General features: G+C 39.4%; 1 protein-coding gene across 1 annotated transcript; it reads left to right on the forward strand.

The window, feature by feature from the left end:
• Positions 1-2251: 2251 nt before the first annotated feature.
• MYRFL (myelin regulatory factor-like) lies at positions 2252-22005 on the forward strand. The gene is made up of 9 exons (XM_011929314.1): positions 2252-2262; positions 5754-5827; positions 5923-5976; positions 6094-6273; positions 15380-15442; positions 16072-16159; positions 21131-21251; positions 21529-21603; positions 21724-22005. The coding sequence occupies exons 1-9, from the start codon at positions 2252-2254 to the stop codon at positions 21808-21810; spliced, it is 753 nt and encodes a 250-aa protein (XP_011784704.1). The 3' UTR covers positions 21811-22005.
• The last annotated feature ends 2706 nt before the right edge of the window (positions 22006-24711 follow it).

Consider the following 24711-nt stretch of genomic DNA (forward strand, 5'->3'; position numbering starts at 1 on the left):
GGTGTTCATTCTGGAGGAAGATTGAAGTCTCCTGATGTAGCTCTTATTCAATCAGTAGGGTTCCTCTTTTTTCCTTCTCTTTCTCCACCTCCAAGAGGTAGGTGGGCCATTCTCGCTATACGTAGAACTCAGGATGAGATAGGAAGCTCCCCAGGATTCAAATAAGAATTCACTGACTATTTGGAGGAGGAGAGGGAAAAGGAAAGAATGAAGATGGCTGGGCATGGTGGTTCACACTTGTAATCCTAATACTTTGGGAGGCCAGAGTGGGTGGATCACTGGAGCCCAGGAGTTCAAGACTAACCTGGACAACACAGTGAGACCCCATCTCTAAAAATATTAAAAAATTAACTGGGTTTGGTGGCTGTAGTTGCAGTTACTAGGGAGGCTGAGGTGGGAGGATCACTTGAGCCCAGGTGGTAGAGGCTGCAGTGAGGCAAAATTATGCCATTGCACTCCAGCCTTGGTGACAGAGCAAGACCCTATCTAAGAAAAAAAAATGAACATGGGTAAATACTTTTTATTGTCCTACCTCTTACAGGTTCCCAGCCCCTACTCTCCCCTAAATAAAACCTATTGAATCAGAATTTTACATTTAGGGCATTTAGGGTTTTCTCAAGCACCATAGTAATTCTATGCACACCTTAATTTGAGAGACATTACAGTGTTTATTGGATATACCTAATAACTCTGAAAAGTAGGCAGGTATTATTTTATTATTCCTATTTTATCGATAAGGAAAATGAGGATCAATGACATTTAGATAACTTGAAGACTCAACTCTAAGTCTGACTCCAGGTCTTAGGCCATTTCTCTATATTAGGTCAAAGGATTTTGAGGAAAAGCATGGAGACTTAAAATAATTCAGTAGCTGTGGGGGTAGATTGAAGGGGAAAGCACTTACCCTGAGACTAGTCCTATTTAATTCCAGTCAATTCAACAAATTTCATTGAGTTTCTCCTCTGTGCAGTACACTATTAAGATGTCCTCAGAACAGTTTCTGTGAGACCTCAGAACAGTATAAGCCATTGACTTCTTGGTCATCACAACAGCTTCCAGCTGTACTTATGGATGGCTCAGTTACAATAGCCCTAAGGGATAGTGTACTTGGTAAAAATGGCATAGTGAATCCTACACCCCTACCCTATACTACACTGAAGAACATTTGCTTTAGTCAGATAGCTAGCCCAATAAATTAAACCAAGAACCAATTTAAAATTATTACCACCTTATTGTACCCAATAAATTAAACCAAGAACCAATTTAAAACTATTAGCACCTTATTCTAATACCCTAATAACCAAAAGCATGACTCTATCCTATATCCCCAGAAGGCAGCAGGCAAAAATACTCCTTATTGCATTTATAGGAAACTCATATTTAAGTAGCACCTCATTTAAGTGGGCAGAAAACTTCTCCTATCTCTTCAGCCAGATTCCCCAGCAATTCCACAGCTGTCATTCTGTAGCTCTTGGCTTGTTCCCCATATGCAAGTTTTTATGCCAATATGTATCAGTCCTAAAGTTTTGTCTCATTCACAGCCTGGAGACTATAATTTACTAATTTTCATGTCTCCTATAGTGTTGTTCATAATGCTGCTCAATAAATATTGTAGAATGAATATGAGAATAAATAAGACACAGGCCCAGAGATATCTGTATATACAGGTGAAAAATTGAATACTGGTGTTACAATTTTAAAAAGTGTTTCGTGGGATTTCATTCTATAAAAACCTTTTTCATCATTTATCATGATACCTGAAATCATTCCATTGGAAATCATCTCTTCATGTCTTTAAGATCTTTTGATTTTCAAAAGTATCCTACTCAAAGAGATGGACATCTGTGGTCTGACAACATCTCGCCTCAGGTCCCCCTTTCTCATAAAACTGCGGAGATAAGTGCCCAATGAATGGAAGATCATTGTCTGCAGGATGTCTGGGAAAAGGGAGATTGCTGTAGCTTGGAATTTCAAGGAAAGGGAGGTACTTGAGATAGACTTTGAAAGAATGTTGTTTTCAGAGAGGCAAGGAGGAGGAAAGAGATGTAAATTGAGGCAAGCACTCAAACTATCCCAAGACAGCAGCAAATACCCCTGCTGGGAGCAATTCTCCAGGCTCCCTTCTCACATTTAGAGTTACTAATTTATCACTGCTCATTACTGAACCTTTTTATAGGTTTATCTTTCAGGAAAAAGACGGACGTGTCCTAATTGGGTTTTCCAGACCTTGGTTATAACTCTGATTGCTGTGATGGCATTTTGGTAAGAAAAACTTCACTGTTATGCCATGTCAAGCTCTTTTGTTCCTTCCCATGTTTCTTTTATCACATATGAACTGGGGACTTGCCTGTTTACTTTGAAGACAAGAAGCCCTTTAAACGAGGCCCTGAACTTTGATAGTGTAGAAATGAGGGAACCCTTTTTGAAAACTGTTATTTTGAAGAAAAAAGCACAGGCTTTCTGCCTTAAATATGACATGATTTTTTTTCAATTAACTGCCATGTTTAGCAACAAACTGTGGCTTTCGTGTGTGTGTGTGTGTGTGCGCGCGCGCTCGTGCATGTGTGTGTGTATCTTTCTTAGCTTTGCAAATTCTGTTTTCTTTTCTGTTGACCTTGGAGAAAGAAGTAAATAAGAAATCAAGTATAATCCACTCTCCCTTGGTCACTCATATTTATGGTAACTCTCCTGGATTCTTCAGTGAAGACTTTTCACCAAAGGGACACCAAGATATACCATGTGATGGAATTGTAGCCAAATCTACTAAGCAGTTAAACCAAGCAAATACAGTGAGGACAGCAGTATTTGCTATGCAGATTGGGCAACTTTTGATGCCATCCCTCCTCTGCAGCCCACAAAGGCAGGCCTTTGCTAGAATGCAGGGCCGTTTCTCAGGTCTCTAGGCTTCTGCTGCTGTGATTCCCCTCCCCCACCACACTGGGCCTTTGAGACCTGGTCATCTTGCTGTGTTCTCTTGCCTATCTTCTCTGGGCCTTTGAGTGCACCTGGTTTTTTCTTAGTCGGACTATTCATATGGTGAAAGGATATTTATCTGTCACTCAAAAAATGCTTTGTTAGCCTGGGAAAGGACTGGCTTCTGGGGCTTGTCTTAGGGGAGACAATTATTCTCAGGGGCAAAGCAAGCTGTGATCTCAAGGTGCTTCCAGTTCCTTGACCTAAAGCTGCATCCCAGCTACAGAAGATAGTGTAGCTTTATCAGTGCCCATCTTGTTCCTTAGTGTTTTCGCTTGTGACTTGCTACTGCCCACTATAGAGAAACACCCAAGTATTTGACACCACTACCTAGAATTCCCATTAGAAGCCTTCGCACTTTTCTTATTCTCACAGGTGTGCTTGTCTTCTCCTGCTGGGATTCCCAACTCAGGAAGAGTGTGAACCTCTATCTTAGTGGACATACTTAGCATTCTCTAGAGACACAGATTCCCCAGTCCAGTAGAAAGGTTATAAGAAGTCTAATTGTAAGGTAAAGAGACTGCTTTTTAAACATGCTTATTAGATCTTATTATTTCCAATATTGTTTACCACTAAGACTGCAGATGGTAGGTGTTAGACTTATTGTCTTGCTTCTGGCATGTGATATACCTGAGTAGGATCAAAACCAGGGTTTGCCCCCAAAGAATGGAAAAGATGTCCAAAGATGTCCTAGAAGTTTTCTGGGCTTTGTGTTGAGGCAGATGCTGGACACAAATCATAAAGAGTATTTTAGAATTTGGAATGGGGAGATGGAGTGTGGGAGAGGTAGGAGAACAAAGAAGGGGAGACTGTGACACAGGATTTTTCTCAGCCTTTTTGCTGGACTCACAGCAGCAGTGCCCCATCTACTTGGCTCGTTCTGCTGCTGAGTGGGAGCACATGAGAGAGTGAGTGCAGAGTTTGGTCGGCCACTCCAGGTGCTGATACAGGAGCAAGCTCCATGCAGGGCTCATGGCCAGTCCAGGCATATCACCCCAAGGGGAATGTGGCAGTGCCCTGGTAAGAGTGCCTGGGACCCCGAAACCCCAGAGCGGGTGTTAGTGTGCTAATTAGTGCTTTTAGCTCTGCCATCTGTAGCCCAATGCACAGCAGAGTGTTAGCAATTTAGTTGACCCCTGGCTTTATCACATGGGGCAGCTGCCCACCACTGGTGAGGGCAAAGGGCCAATGATACAGCCTTTCTGGGTACCCATGCTCGGTGAGTCCCAAGCTCTTGTCCAGCGTCTAAGAAGAATGAGGTCACGCTGATGATTGAAGGGTGATGAAAGCAGATAATTTTATTGAGCAAAGAAAATAGCTCTCAGCAAAGAGGGGAGCTGAAAAGGGGATGGAAAGTTCAGGTCATCTTCCCCAAAATCAGTTTGTCTCTTCCCTGAAGTCAGGTCATCTCTTCCCCAAAGTCAGGTTATCTCTGTCTCTACTGACTGAGTCTGGGGTTTTTATAGGCACAGGATAGGGGCAGGGCAGGCCATAGGTATTATTGGAAAAGGCAGCATTTGATTGGTTAAAAGGCATTATTCAGAAAGACCCACTTGGGAGAGAGTGGGAAAACAGGAATAGAAGTTCTCACTCTGGGCTGTGGGTTTCAGGCTGTTTTTGGCTTTAAGGTGGAGTTTCACTGGGGACCCAACCCTGTCTGCCTAGGATTTCTCTGCCTCCTGCCTCTATTAACTGGACTACAGCAAACAGTTGCCACGATGACACTATAAATTCTATCTGACAGCATCTTTGGGGTTTAGCACCACTTTTCCCAGGCAGGGCTGTGCCTGCTGGGCAGTAACCAGCTGCTGCTGAGAACACTTTGGGAATTTGTTCTTTATGAGCACATATGGCACAGTTTTCTTGTGTATCCTAATGATGGTAAATCCAGCACCTTTGGTAGGAAGCAAAATAATGAGGAGTCAAGTTTGGAAAACTGGGTGTGAAGTCGAACTGGCAAGAAGTCAAGTCATGTAACTCTTTCAAGCCTAGCACAAAATGGAGCTGTAAAGCCATCAGCAGACTTTCTGTGTGACTTGTGAGAGGGTTCTAAAGATGTCCGCCAAAGAGGAGAACACGAAGTATTTAGATGCATGAGGATTGTTGGGAATAGCTTCCCAAGGCTCGGAACTCTTAAGGAAAGCTTCCATTTGTTTGTATAAGTTCCGGTCATGGGGGAGAAGACATCCTCATTGTTTTGAAGTCTCACAGTGTGGAAACAAATACTTTCTTGCAGTTCTTTTCCTTCCTCTGACCTATTCAGTGTATTGTGCTCTGAAAAGACAGGCAGCCGGAAGGAAGATGTCAGAGAAGCAGCCAGAGGGTTTAGCCTCCATAGCTGACTAGACCTGTGCTGCCTTCCATCTCCCGATGCGACAGCGCCAATGCCCTCCACCAGTGGGATGCAAACTGTGTTCTGACTCTTTCCTGCAAGGAGCAGTTGCCTCCAGCAACTTACATGCTTCCTCTTGTAATCTTCCACTAGTGACAGGCGCCTCTGAGACAGCTTGCCAGGCCTGGGGGGCTGCTCTGTGGAAAAAATCCATCAGCATGGAGTACCCCAGGAGCCTCTGAGCCCCAGGAAGCTGAGGGATTTTTCTCTCCAGGGCAGAAAAGCATAACTGTGCTGGTTTCCATGGTGTTTCTGTCAGCCGAGGCCACCCCCTCCCCCCTGCTCCCATCTGTGTGGCCTGTGAGAGTACATCTCTGGCCAGCTGGATGTGTGAGATATATCTGGAAACAAATCTGCCACATAATGCTTTTTTTTTTTTTTTTGACAGTGCTTTGACGATAGTCACCCTTTATATACTTAGCTTAAAAGATCAAGACCGACGTGTCCCAAATCTCCCTCCAAGGTGAGAGTTCAGTTCAATTTTCTGGCCTAAAATTCCTTTGGAGAGAAGGATTTTTGCAGGTCTCTTTCATTAATCATTTTATTCTTTTTCTTCGGCAATATCACAAGCTCTCAGGAGCCGGCTCTGCCGTCTACAGCCTCCTCCACAGGTAAAGGCTTTACTTTCCTCACCCTCAAACCTGGTTTCAAGTGAACTGTCAACAGAAGAAACCAGCATTTCCGGTTAACCTTCTTGCTTCCCCTCCCCCCTGCCCAATGCCTTGCAGCACCTAATACATCCCAGGCAACCACACCAGCCTCCTTACAAGTACCTGAAATTACTTTCTGTGAAATCCTGCCATGTCAGGAGACTTATTGCTGCCCCATCTGGGGAATGAAAGAAGTCTTTTCAAGTCCTGTGCAAAGACAATCTGAAGAGGAGGAATTCCATCAGAGGCAATGGTCAGGTAAATGATGTTCAAAGAGAAACAACTAGAGCTTTGAACTTGAGGTTGTTTTTCTTGTCACAATTTACTTAGATGGTCATTAATGGTTCCAGATAATGGTTCCATGCTTCTATTTGGGGTGGCAAAATCTTTAAAACACAAATACACAAACTGTCAATCATCTGTAATATTGAGTTCCTTGCCCAGGAATGAAATTTTGGTTGATTCAAGTACTTATAATTCTCACCAAGTGAAAGGTTCTCATTTGTCCATTGCCAACAGGGATAGTAATAGTAGCACAAGTGAAGTAATTACATGCACGTGGGTGGATTTTTTTTGGCTCATTTAGAATTTTAAAAATGATGTGGTATCTGGGCTCTCTGCCCAAACCAACTAGGGCAAAATCTAAGAGACTTTGGAAACTCTAATTTAGAGTTCAGGGTGAGATTTAAGGCAGTGAAAAACACAAGGTTGGCATTCCACTTTCAGAATAACTTTTTCCTCTTCCTCCTAGGGACACACACCTACATACACACATACCAATGTTTTTCAAGTAACAGAATTTTCATGGTAAAAAAAAGTATACAAACTTAATCAAGGATGCAAGTGTAATCATATCCATAAGATTATATACAAGTCTTCCAAATGTATACTAATTTATTACTGTTTTTAGAAATTTATTCTATATACACATATTAATAAAGAGTAATATTAATGATGATGCTAATAAGGATACATATTACTGTGGCTTATTGATTAGGATGCTGTTGTAACAACTCTCAAATAACAGTGGATTCTTATGGCAAAAATTTAATTCTGACTCACTCTATATATTAAATGTGAATCAAAAGAGGGTTCTTGGTCATCATGTCATTTAAAGTCCAGCTGATGAAGATTCCATCACAATAATTATTTCCACAGTTTCCATAGTAGTGGTAAAAGAACAAGGCAAATTATGTACTGGCTCTTAAAGCTTCTACCTAGGTATAACACATGTTACCTCTGCTTATACTTTATTGGCCAAAGCAGTTCATGTCACATTGGTCATGTCCAGTTTTAAAACGGATGGGGAAGAACAGACCTAACATGTATGGAGAAGATGAACCAGAATACTTATAAGTGGTGCTAATGACCTACGTAGAATATGGTTAGTGGTTGAAATGTTGGGGTGCAATGTCATTTCCTTTCCATTTTGACATTATTGCATATCCTAGTCTTGGTTAAATAACTTACAAGTTGTCATCATCATCATCATGATTATCATATTGTAATGAAGTATTACTCTATGCAAGGTACTGTCATAAATAATTTACATGAGTAAATCATTTAATCTTCACAAGCCTACAAGAGAGGTGCCATTATGATCCCAATTTTTTTCCAGTGGGGAAGCTGAGATACAGAGAGTTCTTTCATTACAGCAATAGGAAGCATTGAGCTTTTCTCATGAAAAATATTTTTGATTGAGCTTAGGAGCAGATGCATCACTATAGAGTAAAACTAAAGCTTCATTTTAAAGAAAGGAATTCATTTCAGTCATCTTATTCTCAATATTTTTAAATATGAAAAAATCTAGAACTACCACAGAAATCCCCAAGGCTTTTATCCCTTGTGAAAGCACATGGAAACTTGTGGCTGGTAAACACTTTTCTTACCTTGGGAGCCCATGCTGGAGACACTTGAAGTGTTTTTCTGAAAGCGGTCCTCGGAAGAGACCATCTCACCTATGAGAGATGTACTAATAACAGATCCTGAATAGGAAGAGGTCGTAGACTGGTCCACTCTTCATTTTCAAGGGTTTCTTGACTGCTGAACAAGTTCATTCCTGAAGTAACCAGCTGTTCACATCAAGGGAATATAGTCATGTGCCACATGTTTCAGTCAACAATGGACCATATATATACTAGTGGCCCCATAAGATAATAATTGAGCTGAAAAATTCTTATTGCCTGATGACGTCTTGATGATCCTGACCCTGTATAGGCCAGACTAATGTGTGTATTTGTACTTTAGTTTCTAATGAAAAAGTTTAAAAGTAAAGAAAAAGTTTAATAGAAAAAGCTTATAAAATAAAATTATGAAGAAAGAAAATATCTTTGTACAGCTGTACAATATGTTTGTGTTTTAAGCTAAATGTTATTGCAAGAGTCAAAAAGTTTCTTAAAATTTAGAAGTTTATAAAGTAAAAAAATTGCAGTAAGCTAAGGTTAATTATTTATTGAAGAAAGAAAATTTAAAAAATAAATTTAGTATAGCCTAAATGTATGGTATTTATAAAGTCTACAGTAGTGTCCCAGGCCTTCAGATTCACTCACCAGTCACTCACTGATTGACTCAGAGCAACTTCCAGCCCTGCAAGCTCCATTCATGGTAAATTCCCTGTCCAGGTGGACTAGTTTTTGTCTTTTATACTTTATTTTTTACTGTACCCTTTCTACATTTAGATATATTCAGATACACAAATACTTACCATTGTGTTACAGTTGCCTACAGTATTTACAGTATAATGCTGTACAGGTTTGCAACCAAGAACCAATATAGCCTAGGTGTGTAGTAGGCTGTACAATCTAGGTTTGTGAAGTACACTTTGTGATGTTTGTACAACAATGAAATTGCCTAATGACGTATCTCACATATTCATGTAGTTAAGCAATGCATGACTGTATTGGAACAGCCCTTTTTAAACAAGATCAAGGCTTTTTGCTCTCTGTGACAATGCAGAATTTTCATGTTAAAAAAATTATAGAAACTCAATCAAGGGCTACAAGTGTAATCATGTCTATAAGATTATATATAATTCTTCCAAGTGTATACTAATTTATTATTGTTTTTAGAAATGTTCCCCTAAAAACAATAGCCTAGAAACAAGATGAGCAGACACTCATCTTGTGACATTCATCTTGTTTCTACAACAATGAAATTGCCTAATGACATATTTCAGAGGATCATGTAGTTAAGCAATGCATGACTATATTGGGAGGAACAACCTTTATTAAACCAGATCGAGGCTTGTTGCTCTCTGTGACAATATGGATTTTCATGTTAAAAAAATTACAGAAACTTGATCAAGGGCTACAAGTGTAATCATGTCCATAAGATTATATACAATTTTTCCAAATGTATACTCATTTATTATTGTTTTTAGAAATGTTCCCCTAAAAACAATAGCCTAGAAACAAGATGAGTGTCTGCTCATCTTGTTTCTGCAGCTATGTAAATCCTAAAGAAAGAAGTGACTCCTAAGGAAAGAAAATTTGCTCCATAGTGCCAGGCTGTGTCCACCTAGACAGAACTAACAGCTTCTTTGACTACAAATGAAAGTTATGTTCTGCCTTACTAGGCTCTGTGATACCCTGGGAAAGTTGTTGCCTCTTGCTTTTGTCAACTGGAGAAAAATGGAAAGGATTCAAATGTTTGATTCACTTTTGTCTTCAGAAAACCCAAAAACTTTTGGAGATTTAATCACAGAATCTCAGAGAACAGCTATGCAAGTGGCACCTGGCTTCTTGGCCCTGAGGATCCACTATAAGCATACTTTTACAATGATTTGATTGAGAAAATACATGAAGGGCCAATGTAACTATAAATTCAGTTAAGCTTTTAACTGAATTGTTTTTATGACTCCAACAGTGGCATTTGAAAAATAGTACAAATCTACAGGAGAGATGTTGCTTTTCAAGTCTACAGATACCACCACAGACCCCTTTATGCAATCACCCAAGGTTCCAAGGACCCCATGTCAGGAGAACTGCTGATTTATACCAAATTACCCATTTTGCAGCTGATGAAATGGAGGCACTGGACCTTACTTAAGATTCCTCAGTTGAGTTTCTAGAAAAGTTGGAATTGAAATCTGGGTCCCCCGCTTCCCTGTCCTGGGTTCCTTCCCATTTGCCATCCTGCCTCCATTGATTCAGACATGGGATGTGCATGTACCTAAGATCAACTCTAGAAGGTACAGAAAGTATCCACTCTATGGCCCTTTCTGGCTCCTTCTGGTAAGTTTGCCTCTGTCCATTGCAATGTCCCTGATGTGGGATATTTTGGAGTCTGAGCAAAGCCTCTTCTCTTCTGCTGCTGGTTTCCTGTTCCCCTCTGTTCAAGGTACTGTATAACAGCAGGTTTCTAAATACAAAAGAGGAGAAGTCTAGGAAACTATTCTTTTCAGCCAGATGTTTCTAAGGCATTAAAGACCAATTAAAAATTAAGGAATAAAAATAAAAAAGAAATTCAAGAGTAACAAAAGAAAACTTAGAAAAGCTCTCAGTGGGACACAGAGTAATATCTAACAGTTTACTAAACCCCTAAACACATTTATGAGCCTCCTCCCTGAGGAGTAAGACTATAATAAAATAAGTGAAGGGAAATCAGCATTTTTTTGACATGCTGAGCTTGTGTCATTATTCTTCTTTTGGGCCAAAGTTGATCTTATCTGTGTAAAGTGTCTTTTAGAAAGGTTATCTCTCCCACTCCCCCTCACTTAATAAAAAGTTTGGGTAAGGCTAATCAGGAAGTGGAAAGTGAGTATTTTGGAATATTGAGCTTCTACTTTAAGGAACCATCTGAAGGTGATGAATTAGATTTTAATCCATGGAACCAGTAAAGATTTAAGTAGACAAGAGAGTTAGATATTAAAAAGTAACGAGCCTGTGGAGAAAAGCATCTATGGAATTCTGTAGAATAATTAGAGTTGGTGAAGATTTAAAAAATATCTAGAATTCATGTTCATTTTGTTTTGGAGACCACAACTCTGAGAAAAGTGAATGGCCGGAAGAAAATGGTCCCCTGTGTTAAAGGACTCAGCCATTGACTGGTGGGGCTCACTAGCTTCTTCATAGCACATGAGTCTGGTTCAATGAAGGGAAGAGAAAGGTATCCAAGATGCTGTACTGGACTCAGCCGCCAGTATAGTCTTACAAGTAGTGCAATATACACCTTCTACCATGACAGGAGTATGCTTTTGTTGGGCACCATCCTAAATCTTTACTCTCCAGAAGTTTCTAATTTAGTTTATTGGGAGAGCTCATCCACCGATTGTGAAATATATCTCCAACTTTATAATGAAAACCTCAGGGGATGTACTATATGAAGCTTATAATGAATATCACTGGAAGGCATTTGTAAAATGAGATCAACCCTAGAAGGTACTGACAGTATGCCTTTATAACTTCCTGTATGACTACTGGAAGATTTATGGTTTTCCTATAACCAGCCTTTCAGAGTCAAATAGTCTCCTTTCAGAGAAGTGTCAAATGGAAGGTGTTTTACGGGAGATTTAAATTTTATTTCTTGCATTTGAAAAATCATTTTTATAATTCTGATCTGCAAGATTATCTTTCCTTATTCCCACCTATTTATTGCTGTTTTTTTTAAAAAAATGTTACCCCACCAGGTACTCAATTGTATTCATAGGATTTTATGTCTCCAGGACCTGAAAACACAGTCTTGTGGAATAAGGCAAATCTGTAGTTCTATTGCCAAAATTTATAATGAGCTGTTTTTCTGCAAATTCAGCAGGCAAGTAGGAAAAGAGGTAGGAGAAGAAAACACACAGGATAGAAAAGTCCTGGTTTCTACATCTCTTTATGCCTCATTTGCCTTGTAAATTTATAACCTTCTATGGAGGCAGTTTTAAGCAAAACTAATAGTAGAAACGTATTTGGAAATTATTACCGGAATAGCTAGAATCCAAGAAATCTGGAGGTCTTTTTGGCAGCGTATATGTTCACATGTAAAGGAAAATAAATATTCAATTTTCTAGAAACTCCTCATATATCGGGACCCATTTCTTCTTAATGGAAAGCACCATGTTGGGCTCAGACACTCACCCTGCCTCCCAGTTCTGTCTTGCTTCCTTTTGCTAATAGAGTAAAGGAGTCTAGCTTCCCATGTTCATTCTCAGCATCCCTCTGCACCCTTTGCCTGGGAAATTTCCCTGTGAATATTTAAGAGGAAAGTTTTTTAGAGGTTAAATTGGCCTTCCCTCTTCTTTTCCTTCCTCTTTCCCTGGCTCACTTCCTTCCCTCCTTTCACCCATATTCATTGAGCACCACTGTGAGCCCAGCGTTACCGTATCTGGGATACAACAGTGAACAGGATGTAGTCTTCAAGGAGCCCACAGTTAGGTGAATGGTTAAGTAAACTAGTCCTTCCACCTAGTGAGAGGAGTTATAACCAGGATAGGGATGTTTAGGAGTGATTGTCCCCAAGTATTGTCTTTTGCTTTCTATCCTGAAATTGGATACTGAAACTTGAACATAGATCTAAATCTGCAAATTAAAAAAAAAAAAGACTGCCAAAACTTCATAAAGTTATTTTGTTAGGTATACTTAGCAACCCACTAAATGATTGCTGTCACTATCTACTTTAAAAAGATACATTAAAAAAATAGCCTTAACAACCTTCATCTGAATGGTTACCTTTTCAAAATTGCATTTAAAATGCCTTTTGGGTGATGACAGGAGCCTAGCCACTCCCTGGGCTCCCTCCCTCCAAGCCTGCTCTGGCCCCACACCAGCAGCCTGATTCCTCCTTTCAGCTGGCTGCATCTCAGGCCTTACTTTAGACCAAGCTTGTCCAACCTGCGGCCCATGGGCCACATGTGGCAGAGGACGGCTTTGAATGCGGCTCAACACAAATTTGTGAACTTTCTTAAAACATTATGAGATTTTTTTTGGTAATTTTTTTTTAAGCCTTTCAGCTATCATTAGTGTTAGTGTATTTTATGTGTGGCCCAAGACAATTATTCTTCTTCCAATGTGGCCTAGGGAAACCAGAAGACTGGACACCTCTGCCTTAGACTTTAAGCTCAATTTTTTTCCTACATGGATCACATTTCACATATTCCCAGAATAGCAAAATTGTGGCCTCTGGAATCATGGTTTGAACTGGAAACTCCTCATTCCTGTCTACAAGCTGAGTCCTTAGTGCCTCACTTAGCTTATCTGTCAAGCAGGGATAACCTCCCTCTTGGACTTTTGTAAGGCATTCAGAACAATGCTCAGTGAAGAGTAGGTGTCAATAAATAGTAGGTGTAATTATATCACTATCCTTCAATGCAAAAATATATGTCCCACAGAATTTCCTCTAACATTTCATATTCAAGTTATTAAGCAATTGGGAAGGCATGCTCAATTTTGTAAAATAAGTTTTGCTTATTTTTAGAGACCACAAACTCTATTTGTATGAAGAAGGTTAATGTTTCATTATTTTACTGTAGGGATAGTCTTGCTCCTATTTTTCTTCATTTTTACCCACTCTCTTGACTGCCCTTGAACCTATTTTCTATTTTAACAGGCTATATTAAGCAGCAGAGAGGTCACAGAAGTAGGCAGGGTTGAAAAACCAATGAGGACCAATATACATTTGATGCTAGGCGCTGGTGCTACCTGGACTCAACTCTAAAGGGATTATTCCATGAAACAGTCCATCTCCCATCTCCATGCTTTCTACTGGGATCTCCAGGAATAGTTCTTTCTCCTTGCTAGTTTCCAAATGTTATATCTTTCATAGCCTTTGCTTTCACTCAGAAAAATAAATATGACTAATGAGTATGTCTCTACTCCTTTGCAACTTCATATGAGCCAGGCTTTAGTTGAGCAAAGAAGTTGACTTTAGGGCCTGTTATACTCACTCAGGAAGTAATATCAGGATCAAAAGAAGATCAACAGGAGGGCAGATGCTAGCTCAATAAAAGGGAAAACTGGTATTTAGCATTGCCCAACAGAAGAATGGGCAGGGAGTCCCTTGTCACTGGAGGTGTTCAAACAGAGATTCCTTGGTTATTTATTTCTTTTTTTACATTAGTATGTGTAATCCTGAGATAGCAATATTAAGATAGATATAAAATAATCCAGATAATCTAAAGATAATAATTTCAATTAACAATGTTCATTCATAAACTAGACAGGAAATAAAACTATCATTAGCTTGTCATTAATCAAAGAAAGATGGTTTCCATAGATTGAGCAAGACATTATGCCAGGGGTTACAGAGGATTCAAAGAATGTTAGTAGATGTTCCCTATTCTGGAATTGTCAGGAAAGGGCCAAACTTCTTGAAAAGTTAAGTAATAATACAGAAGTAATATGCCCTTCAGTATGGTGACAGATATGTCACTGGTTGATGATTGCATTGATGGTTCAGTAATAAATGCTTTGGCATTGGAAAGGCAGAATCTGTGAGCTGCAGACCTAGTTGGGGATGGTTGCTTAGTCCACTTTGCCGTCATAACAGAATACCACTGACTGGGTGACTTAAACAACAGATATTTATTTTCTCACAGTTCTGGTGGCTGGAAGTCCAAGACCAAGGTGTCAGCAGGTCTGATTTCTTCTGAGACTTCTCTCCTTGGTCTGCAGATGACTATCAACTTGCTGTGTCTTCACATGGTCTTTCCTCTGTGCACACATAGCCCTAGGGTCTCCCTGTGTGTCCTAATCTGCTTTTTTTTTTTTTTTTTTGAGACAGAGTTTTACTCTTATTGTCCAGGCTGGAGTGCAATGGCGTGATCTTGGCTCACTGCAACCTCCACCTCCCAGGTTCAAGTGATTCTCCTGCCTCAGCCTCCCGAGTAGCTGGGATTAGAGGCATGTGTCACAATGCCTGGCTAATATTATATTTTTTAGTAGAGACAGGGTTTCTCCACGTTGGTTAGGCTGGTCTCGAACTCCTGACCTCAAGTTATCTGCCCGCCTTGGCCTCCCAGAGTGCTGGGATTACAGGCATGAGCCACCATGCCTGGCTCCTAATCTTCAGCTCTTACACGGACACAGGTCAGATTGTATTAGAGCCCACCTTGACAGCCTATTTTAACTTAATCACTGCTTTAAATACCCTATCAAAAAACAGTCACATTCTGAGGTACTGGGGGGATAATGCTTCACCATGTACATTTGAATTTGGTAACTGGGAAGGGGGACCCAATTTAGTCCATAACAGATGACTTCTTGCAGAAGGGGGAGAATAAACTAGATCTATAAGAAACAGGATAGAGATTAGATGGGTTGAAGGATGGGAGACAGAAAGGGTGGGGAGCACTCAACTCACAGAGATGAACTAGGTCACACATGGGGTTTCTTCTCTTTTCCTGAACAAGTCTTCAAGATTGACAGACTTGTTTCCTTTTCAGAAGACAAAAGCAAATCATTCTTGGCAAGAAATGCTCTTAGCAGCCCTGACTGGAGGAGTGACTGTAAGTTGACATTTAAGTGACAGTATTCTTTGGCTTTGTGGGGCCAGGCAGACTAACAAGTTGTAAAAGCATTGCTGGAGTGAGGAGCAGGGACAAAGGCTGCAGCTTGCCTGCCACGTATATCCATGGGACTGTGTATTACAATTGATGCCACCCTAACCACTAATGAGGCATTAGAAATGGTCACTCACTGTCAGACAAGTTGTGGTTGATCTCCATTGATGTTCATAATTTATTCAAACTTCCTGCCCTCTTCTTCTATTCTGACTATATTTTTAGTTTGTTTTCTGTGTTCTGAACAGATTGCATTTCATGTTGCACCCTCCATTTTCAATAAATTTTGATTTAGTAGGACTTCCATGGTCCAGAAATTATTTTGAATGTTACAGGGGATGTTTATTGGAGGCTGAGTTTTTATTAGTTTTTCTAAAATGTACTATAACCCCCAAAAAAGCCTTCTCCCCTTCCTTTTCCTCCTTTTTTTTTTTTCCATTCGAATACAAATGGAATCTCTTTACCTGGGAAACTCTTACTTCCCGTTGTGTAATTTGAGGACTGTGGCTGGAATACAATATTCTTTTCCCTTTCAGAAGAGTTTATTTTCTTTTCTCTATTTCTTCTCAATTCAGGGATTGATACAACTATCAGTTCTATTCAGATTATGGAAATCCAGCAAATAATAGATCATCAGTACTGCAGTCGAAGCCTCCAGTGCGGGTGGGTAAGCCTCCCCAGCATGCCCTGGTTGTTTCTGGAATTTACCCATGGCTCTGGGTTTTTAAGACTGCAGTGGAAGCTAAAGCTACATGATAAAATCAATGTGTGCTTACATTGCTCCTTAAGTGAAAACATCTTTATTACATGGTGGGAGAAAGAATCATAAAACGGTTGGTATTAGCAAATGTCAATAAGCCACAGCCCCAGTTATTCCAGTGTTCTGGTTTAATGGGTAAGTCCAAAGCAGAAAGCCTAGGGAGCAGTTCTGTTCCTGACTCTCTAAGGGCACATATTAAGGGCACAGAGCTGCCAGTTAATTTTATAGACAAGAAAGACATTGTTGCTGATGGCTCCAAGTTACAAGTGAGCTGACTTTGTATATTTTAATAACAAGGGATATCATTATTTTAATTGCTGAAAAAATGTAACTTAGCTTTTCAGATAGGAGGGAAAAATCAGATATAGCAAAAGTTATCAGCAACATCCATCTCCTTATGGATTACAGGTATGCCTTATCACCTGTATCAAGGTAATGATACATTTAGAAGCAGATGGTGCAAGTTGCTTCAAAGAGTACAGTGTGCCAGTTGTAGGGATTAAGACTGGAGAGGGCTGGGCATGGTGGTTCACACCTATAATTTCAGCACTTTGGGAGACTGAGGCAGGAGGACTGCTTGAGCCCAGGAGTTCAAGGTCAAGACCAGCCTGGGCAACATGGTGAGATCCTATCTCTACCAAAAAAAAAAAAAAAAAAAAAATTAGCTGGGCATGATGGTACATACCTGTGGTCCCAGCTAATTGGGAAGCTAAGGTGGGAGGATCTCTTGAGCCCAGGAGGTCAAGGCTGCAGTGAGCTGTGTGTTTGCACCACTGTACTCCAGCCTGGATGACAGAGTGCAACCCGGGGACACACACACACACACACACACACACACAGAATGTGGGAGTTATTTTTCTTAATTTGACAACTGTTTCTTAGGCACCTGCTAGATTAAAGGCAAGGCCTATAATTTGAACTAGTGTCACAAATCCTGTGGGTTTTCAGCCTCATTTCTTTTCCAACCTGATATAACTTGGGCTTTAAGTTGATGGCTGTGAATTATAGAAGTAACATATACGGTGCTTTATGATTTATTTATGACCTCTATGTTCATGATCTCATTGAATTCTCACAAAATCCCTATGAGGTTGGTATAATTTATCCCCGTTTTGTAGTTAAATTTCAGTTAAACTTGAAAAAGTTTGCCTAAGATCACCTGTAAGTGGCAGATACAGATATGAATTAATGTGGTAAGATGACATAGTGAAGAGTCAGATGATTCAAGTTCAAGTCCTAGAATTTTGACAAGATGTTTATTCTCCCCAAATACCCATTTCTCAGCTATAAGGTGGGGATACTTTCAAAACTGGGTTGGGTTGCTGTGAAGCATGCAGATAATGGGAGAGACATCTTAGGAAATGAATTCCGTTTATCTAAGCTTCCCCCAGTCAAACAAACTGCTCCTGATCCCAGTGTAGATCTTTCTGTTTTAAAAAATACGTTGATTCACTGAAATAACACTGTTCTCAATTTGGTGTGCAAGTTGCACTCGTGTTATTTTCAGCTGTATTGATGTATAATTGACAAGCAGAAATTGTTTATATTCAAGGTGTATAATGTTTCGTTTTGTTGTAATATACCTATCCAATGCAAAATGCAAGATCTTTCCATTTCCTTTACTTTTGCTTCTTACCTTTTTAGCAACTTAGTTTAGCATTACTTAAAAATAAAATGACTGACTCTTTTCCTCATCAATCTGATTTTAAGTTGTTTTTCCATGTAATTTAAGGGATGGTCAGGTCATAAGGAGAACTTGTTTTAGAGACCGTATGTCTTTTTGCTGGAGTTTTTCATTATAATACGAATCAAAGGAATTTCCCTTTTATCCAAGTATGTCTCTGAAAGGTGTGGGGGGATCTATGTATAAGCACTTGTCTTGCAATCTTCTCCATTACTAAATGGTAATTAGAATTAGAACAATTTTAGCAGATTCAGATTCTAAAAGTACTTGATATTTCCTCCCAGTGTTGCTCAAAAGGGAGTGATTTAGTGTAGAAAAAATGTATTTATTATTTCTAGGGGCATTGTTAGTTTGAGCCTTTGCCTCATTTGTCTTCAGAAATCTGTGTCTCTTTAAAGGGGACTAAAGTCATTTCCTGTGTGAAAAAGCCATTTCCTGGTCTGGGATTTGACTTTCCATCATTTTTGTTTCTGTGTGTTCTAAAAAACTATAACTTTTTATGGTACATTTTATATTAAGACCTGAAAGAGATCACTCTGAAATTTGACAGGTATATCCTAAAAACAAAAAAAAAAATGATACTAGGTTGAACTCAGTTTTCCATATTTATTATTTACTATATAATATTTCACACTTTTTATAGTATATAATGAGTAGCAAAAAGCCCTTTGAAGACTTTCCTACATATTTTGATTTGTGGTTTTATTTTTTTTCCATCATTAGATCTGGAAATTATAATTACAATATTCCTGTTAATAAACACACACCCACCAACGTCAAGTTCTCTCTGGAAATAAAGTAAGTGCATGGCTGTAAAAATATTTCATTTTTATCATTAGTTGAATAGCAAGTCTGGATTTACTTCACAATTTGGTCAGTACGTTAAGAGGCAGAAAGCTATCAGTTTATGTTAACTGATGATGGTTTGAGAGGTGGGCCATTTGAGGGAAAGGTTTTCAAAATGAGGGCTGTGATCATCCAGGCTTTCTTCAGGCAATGGAAGGGCTCTAAACTCTATACCCATGCCTACAAAGTGGGAGTGATTTTGGTTTGATGCTCACAAGCTATAGACTTTCCCTGACTCTCTCACTTGGAGAGAGAGAATTGGAATGGGAACAAGAGTAATAACATGCCCCTCAATAGGAAGATACACAGCTCCCGGTAGCAATGTTAATGCAGACACCACTCCTATTTTCCAAAAGATAGAAAAAAAAAAAAAGGAACCAGAGTTTGGAATTGGACAGACCAGGGTCCAAGGATTCTGTCACTTACTAATTCTGTGATCTTGTACAAGCCACTTATCTTCTTTGAGCTACTGTTTCTTTATCTGTCATGTAAGTATTACATTACACCATAGCACATAGAGCTGCTGTGAGAATTATTAATAATGGTGAAATTAATAACTGCCATTTGCTGAGCACAGACTATATGCTACACTTTAATACTGGGTCATAAAATCCTCACAGCAACCCTCCCAGGTTGTTTTTTTTCCCCTAGTTTATATTTTTGAGATGGGGACACTTGGGTTTAGAGTTTCAGAATATGTAAAACACACACACACACACACACATATTCTGAAAATCACAGGTAGTAAGTGATGGAGCTGGGCTTCAAATTCAGTCCATCCTCTCAGCCATCACTGTCCTGTCCTGCCTCCCCAGTGAGATGAGACATGTAAGGACACTGCCCTTTCCTGACACACCATAAGCACACAGTAAATGGTAGCTTTTATTAGGACTATCTTTCCTCCTAAATCACAAAACTCTAACTTAACCTATTCTTATCAGATATTTTAAAGGATTATGGAGCTTAAAGACCTTCCACTAAAAAATTATGCAATGAGCTACTTTCCATGAAGATAAATGGTTTTTTGTGTCTCCTGATTTTAGTCTCTCCTTTCCGTATCCCTCCACATTTCCTTTCTTCTTCCCTTCCTTTTCTATCACTCTTTCGCTTCCCTCTGTCCTCCCCTCTCTCCCTCTGCTTGCCCAGCTCTGTTTTCCTCCTCCATCCTTCACCGCATGCCTTCTGCCTCTTCCTCCATCTTACTCAGGCTTCATACTCTTTCTCTCATCCACTTTGCCTCTGTGAGGAACGAATGTCACTCAACCCAACTGCTTGCCTTGGAAAGGTTTCTTTTAAGCAGCTAATATTTTGTGACTCAGAACCTACCATATTTCAAGGCAAAGCAAAAGCTAAATGTACTATTGTTATAAACTGAAAGTACTATTATCTAGCACTCCTTGAGTAACCAGAATAACATAACTGGAATAACATTTTCTTACTCATTTCTGGCTTTTATTGGAAGGAAATAAGGTTATATGCTATATCCCCTGAAGTGGTAGATCGTCTTGAGCCGCTAAATCAGGACTTTTAGTTTACAAACTATTTTTTTGTAAAACGGATGACTTAAAAATAACACATATGCTCAACTGAGACTGTAGGTTGCCCTAACTTGTGCAAAAGGATTGTTCCCAAAGACAAATAGATCGCATCCTTTTGATGATGATTAATGGGCCAACCTCCAGAGAAGAAGAACCATACATTCTTGCAGACTTTCAACTCTGATAGCTTTAAAATCTAGTGATTTCTGATAGGACTCACTCCCAAACTCCTACCTGTATTTATTGCCTTATTATTTTAAACCGTATCTGCCTAGACCTGGAATTTGCAAAATCAAAAATCCTGAAAGCTTCAGATAAATGCAAACTCAGTGCCAGTGCAAAGAGAAAGAATATATCCAAAAATTATAAAAAACACATATGCCGATAAGTTTTGATGTAAGATTAGGTTTTAAAAACTATCATACACAGCCAGGCTAACGTCTGTAATCCCAGCACTTTGGGACGCTGAGGCATTAGGGTTGCTTGAGCCCAGGTGTTTGAAACCAGCCTGGGCAACATAGCGAGACCTTGTCTCTATGAAAAAATAAAATAAAAAGAAAAGAAAGAAAAAAAGAAACCATCATATACTATTTCAGTAGCCATCTGAGATTGGGTTTCTTTTTGTAGTAATGAGATGTGAGCTGGCCTATTGGCATCAGTGAGCTTCGTGTAATACAATGCCTGTTGTGAACTCTGAATGGATTTCCAAGTTACATTCCCATTAGACCCTCTTCTTATCAAGGTGTATTCTAGCAGAACTGGTAACTGCTTTTTCATGTGCTCTTTCTTTTCTTTGTCTCTTGAAGCACAACAGAGCCATTGATAGTCTTCCAGTGCAAATTCACCCTTGGAAATATATGTTTCCATAGTAAAAGGGAAACCAAAGGGCTAGAAAGCCACAAAGAAATCTCCCAGGAGATGACACAGGTAATGTTTTCTGCCTTCTCTGTTCCCCGCTGAGAGAGGGATTCATTGAACCAATTGCCAGTGTTTTCCCTCCCTGGCCAACCCTAGTCACAGGGCTTGGCTCAGTCTCTTCCTTGTGTCCTTATGAATCTGCCAACTGTTCTAGCAACACCCATCAAAAGCTGTGATCCTGATACTTCTCCTACAGTCGTTGAAGAAACGCTTTTTCAGCCTGTGCTCTTTCCTACTGACTGTCAAATGCATGTATGAAATGGATCCTCTTTTATTCATTATTTAGGGATATCAGCACATTTGGAGCCTCCCTGTAGCCCTGTTTTCTGACAGCATGTTCCATTTCCGCGTAGCTGCACCGGTAAGCTTGCTTTTTCTTTTTCTTTTCACTGGGAAAGAAATTGAGCAATAAAAAAAAAATCACTTTAACCACAGTTCATTTTTACATTAATCTTCCTCTTTTTTTCTCCTTTTCCGACAGGATTTAGCTGACTGTTCAACTGATCCTTATTTTGCTGGAATATTCTTCACCGATTACTTCTTTTACTTCTATCGACGCTGTGCCTAATTTGTTCAAGTTTGGGGACTTTACCAAAGAAAAATACTCAGGAATACATTTAACAGAAACCGACATCCTCTTGCAACTTCTTTTTTCTTCTTTGTGAAACACTTACATTTATTACTGAAGGACTTTTTCAGGCTTTAGCTTCCAACAGTTTTGAGACATTAATGAGGAGAATAAAATGTTTGCTGAAACTTGAAATAATGTGGTGTTTGATTTTGCCATGATTATGAAGAAAACATTTCCTGGAGGAAACAGTTCTGTCGAATTTAAAAATACTATTTTTGGTATTAAGGAAGTTGTGAGCTCAAAATAAGCAGGTCTAGCCTCTACTTTGTTTTAATGTATTTTAAAGCTTTTGAAAAAAACCAAAAGGGCCATGTCAACTTTGGCACACTAAACATAGACTCTTGAGAATGTGTGATATGGTATGTCGAGGAGTTGTGGTATCTGATGCTGAGCTCGCATTTAGGCAAATTGTCCTCTGTGTGTGTGTGTGTGTGTGTGTTGTATAAACACATACACTAGGGTACAGAATGTAGTTTGTTCAAGAGAAATAATTGCAACTCTGCTTTGCAATGCTTGATGGACACTAAACTTTCTGTGTGGGTAGGATATGCTCCCTTGTAAAGATGGAAACTCCTATACTCAAGAGCCCACTGAAATGAATTAAACTAGCCAGTCCTAAGCCTGCTTACTCTGCCTCACCTGTTCCTTCCCTCAGACTACCACAATAAAGGGTCATGTCCGCAGTTCCTCCTTCTCCCTCTGCCTCCCAACTGATCCCAGGGCTTCCTCGGGTGGCTCCCTCTGCCATGGCATGCCCCCTTGTCTTGGGGACTGTGAGTAACAAACTCTCTTTTGGATGGCAATTTTCTCCTCATCTGCTGGTCTTATACCTCAAATTTTCTATTAATACACTATTTTTTAGAGAATGGAGATCCCAGCCACCCTCACTGTAGTTCCAGGTAACAGGGTTGCTGAATGGCTGGCCTTGCCTTACCTTACTGTTGGTCTCTGGGTCAATTAGAATAAGAAATTTGATTTTTTTTAGTGTCACAGCAGTAATCAGCAGCAATAAAACATCTTCTTCCTTATTTTCAGCTATTATTAAATATGTGCCATATGGATGGAAATTAATTGTGAGACCCCCAACAATTAAGAAAAGAAAAGATATGGTTCTTGCCCTCACAGAAGGCGTTTAAAAATAACATATTAACACAAAGGTGGTTTACCCAGTTATTAAGAGCTGAGATTCTGAAATCAGATGGTCTTAGCTTAGTCTTGAGTTCAAATCATGATTGTATCTGTGTATCTTTAGGCAAGTTATCTAATTTCCATAAGTTGCAATTTCTTCACTTATGGAAGATAGTGAATATCTACCACAGACAGGATTAAATGAGATAATGTATGTAGAGCACAGATAAGTTCTAAATAAATGTGAGCTGTTATTGTTATATCTCCATAGAAGAGGTTCTAAATAAATGTGAGCTGTTATATCTCCACAGAACAGGTTCTAAATAAATGTGAGCTGTTATTGTTATATCTTCATAGAACAGAATAATTATAAAGATTTCAGTGGGATTATAAAGGGATTAAGTAAATACTCACATATACATCAAGGCATTTTCATCAATTATAAAAACTAAATTGTAGGCCGAGTGCGGTGGCTCACACCTGTAATCCCAGCACTTAGGGAGGCCAAGGCGGTGGATCACCTGAGGTCAGGAGTTCGAGACCAGCCTGGCCAAGATGGTGAAACCCCATCTCTACTAAAAGTACAAAAATTAGCCAGGCGTGGTGGCGCATGCCTATAATCCCAGCTACTTGGGAGGCTGAGGCAGAAGAATCACTTGAACCCGGGAGGCAGAGGTTGCAGTAAGCTGAGATCGCACCATTGCACTCCAGCCTGGGCAACAAGAACAAAACTTCATCTTAAAAAAACAAAACAAAACAAGAAAACCTAAATTGTAGACAGAACCATATATATGTATATCATATAATGTTTATATTTTTTCTTTTAAATTTATTTTTATTTTTTTATTTAGAAACATAGTCTCACTGTTTTCCTGACTGGAGTATGGTGGAGTGATCATATCTCACTGCAGCCTTGGACTCCTGGGCTCAAAAAATCCTTTTACCTCAGCCCCCAAGGAGCTAAGATGACAGATACATGCCACCAATGCCCAGCTAACTTTTTTGGGTTTTTTTGATGGAGACAGGGTCTCACTATGTTGCATAGTCTGGTCTCAAACTCCTGGCCTCAAGTGATTCCCTCCTTCCTTGGCCTCCCAAAGTGTTGGGATTACAGGCCTGAACCACTGCACTTGGCCCCCATATTTGGAAAATTATTTTCCCTTTTATTAATACTAATAGCATAACTTTTGTGGAAAATAGAATAAGGTAGTTAAATTCTTGGGAGGAGCATTTCAGGATTCCTCTAGTTTCTTAGATTCAGATTCAAACTTTTTTCTCCTAAGCTGTAGTGTCAGTCTGTCCTAGCATGACTTAGGTCTAGATACTGTAGTTGTAACACATTTAAAAATGGGATCCCAAGTGGTTGATGTGGGAGAGATTCCATTAATTTGACTCTTCTCCTAGTAAAGGAATGTTTGTCAGCAGCAGAATTACAAGTGATCTTTTTGGCACATAAATCCCATGTTCTTATTCATGCACTTAAGTTTGGGATAATATGGGGGGGTTTCAGATATCTAATGTAGTTCAGAAATATTGCTTATAAAGGGATTTCTGTAAAATCAGTGCCATTTTCTCATTAAATTCCATTAAAAGACGAAGTATTTTCCTACAGAAAAACTTCTATAGGAGATTGTGTTGAAAGCCTTCAGAAAGGAAGGATTTAAGAGAGTGAATAGATCTATGGCAACCTGTGACATGCTGGGATTAGTT

Source organism: Colobus angolensis, unplaced genomic scaffold (genome assembly GCF_000951035.1).
Source record: "Colobus angolensis palliatus isolate OR3802 unplaced genomic scaffold, Cang.pa_1.0 Scaffold80, whole genome shotgun sequence".
In the NCBI taxonomy this organism is placed as follows: Eukaryota; Metazoa; Chordata; class Mammalia; order Primates; family Cercopithecidae; genus Colobus; species Colobus angolensis.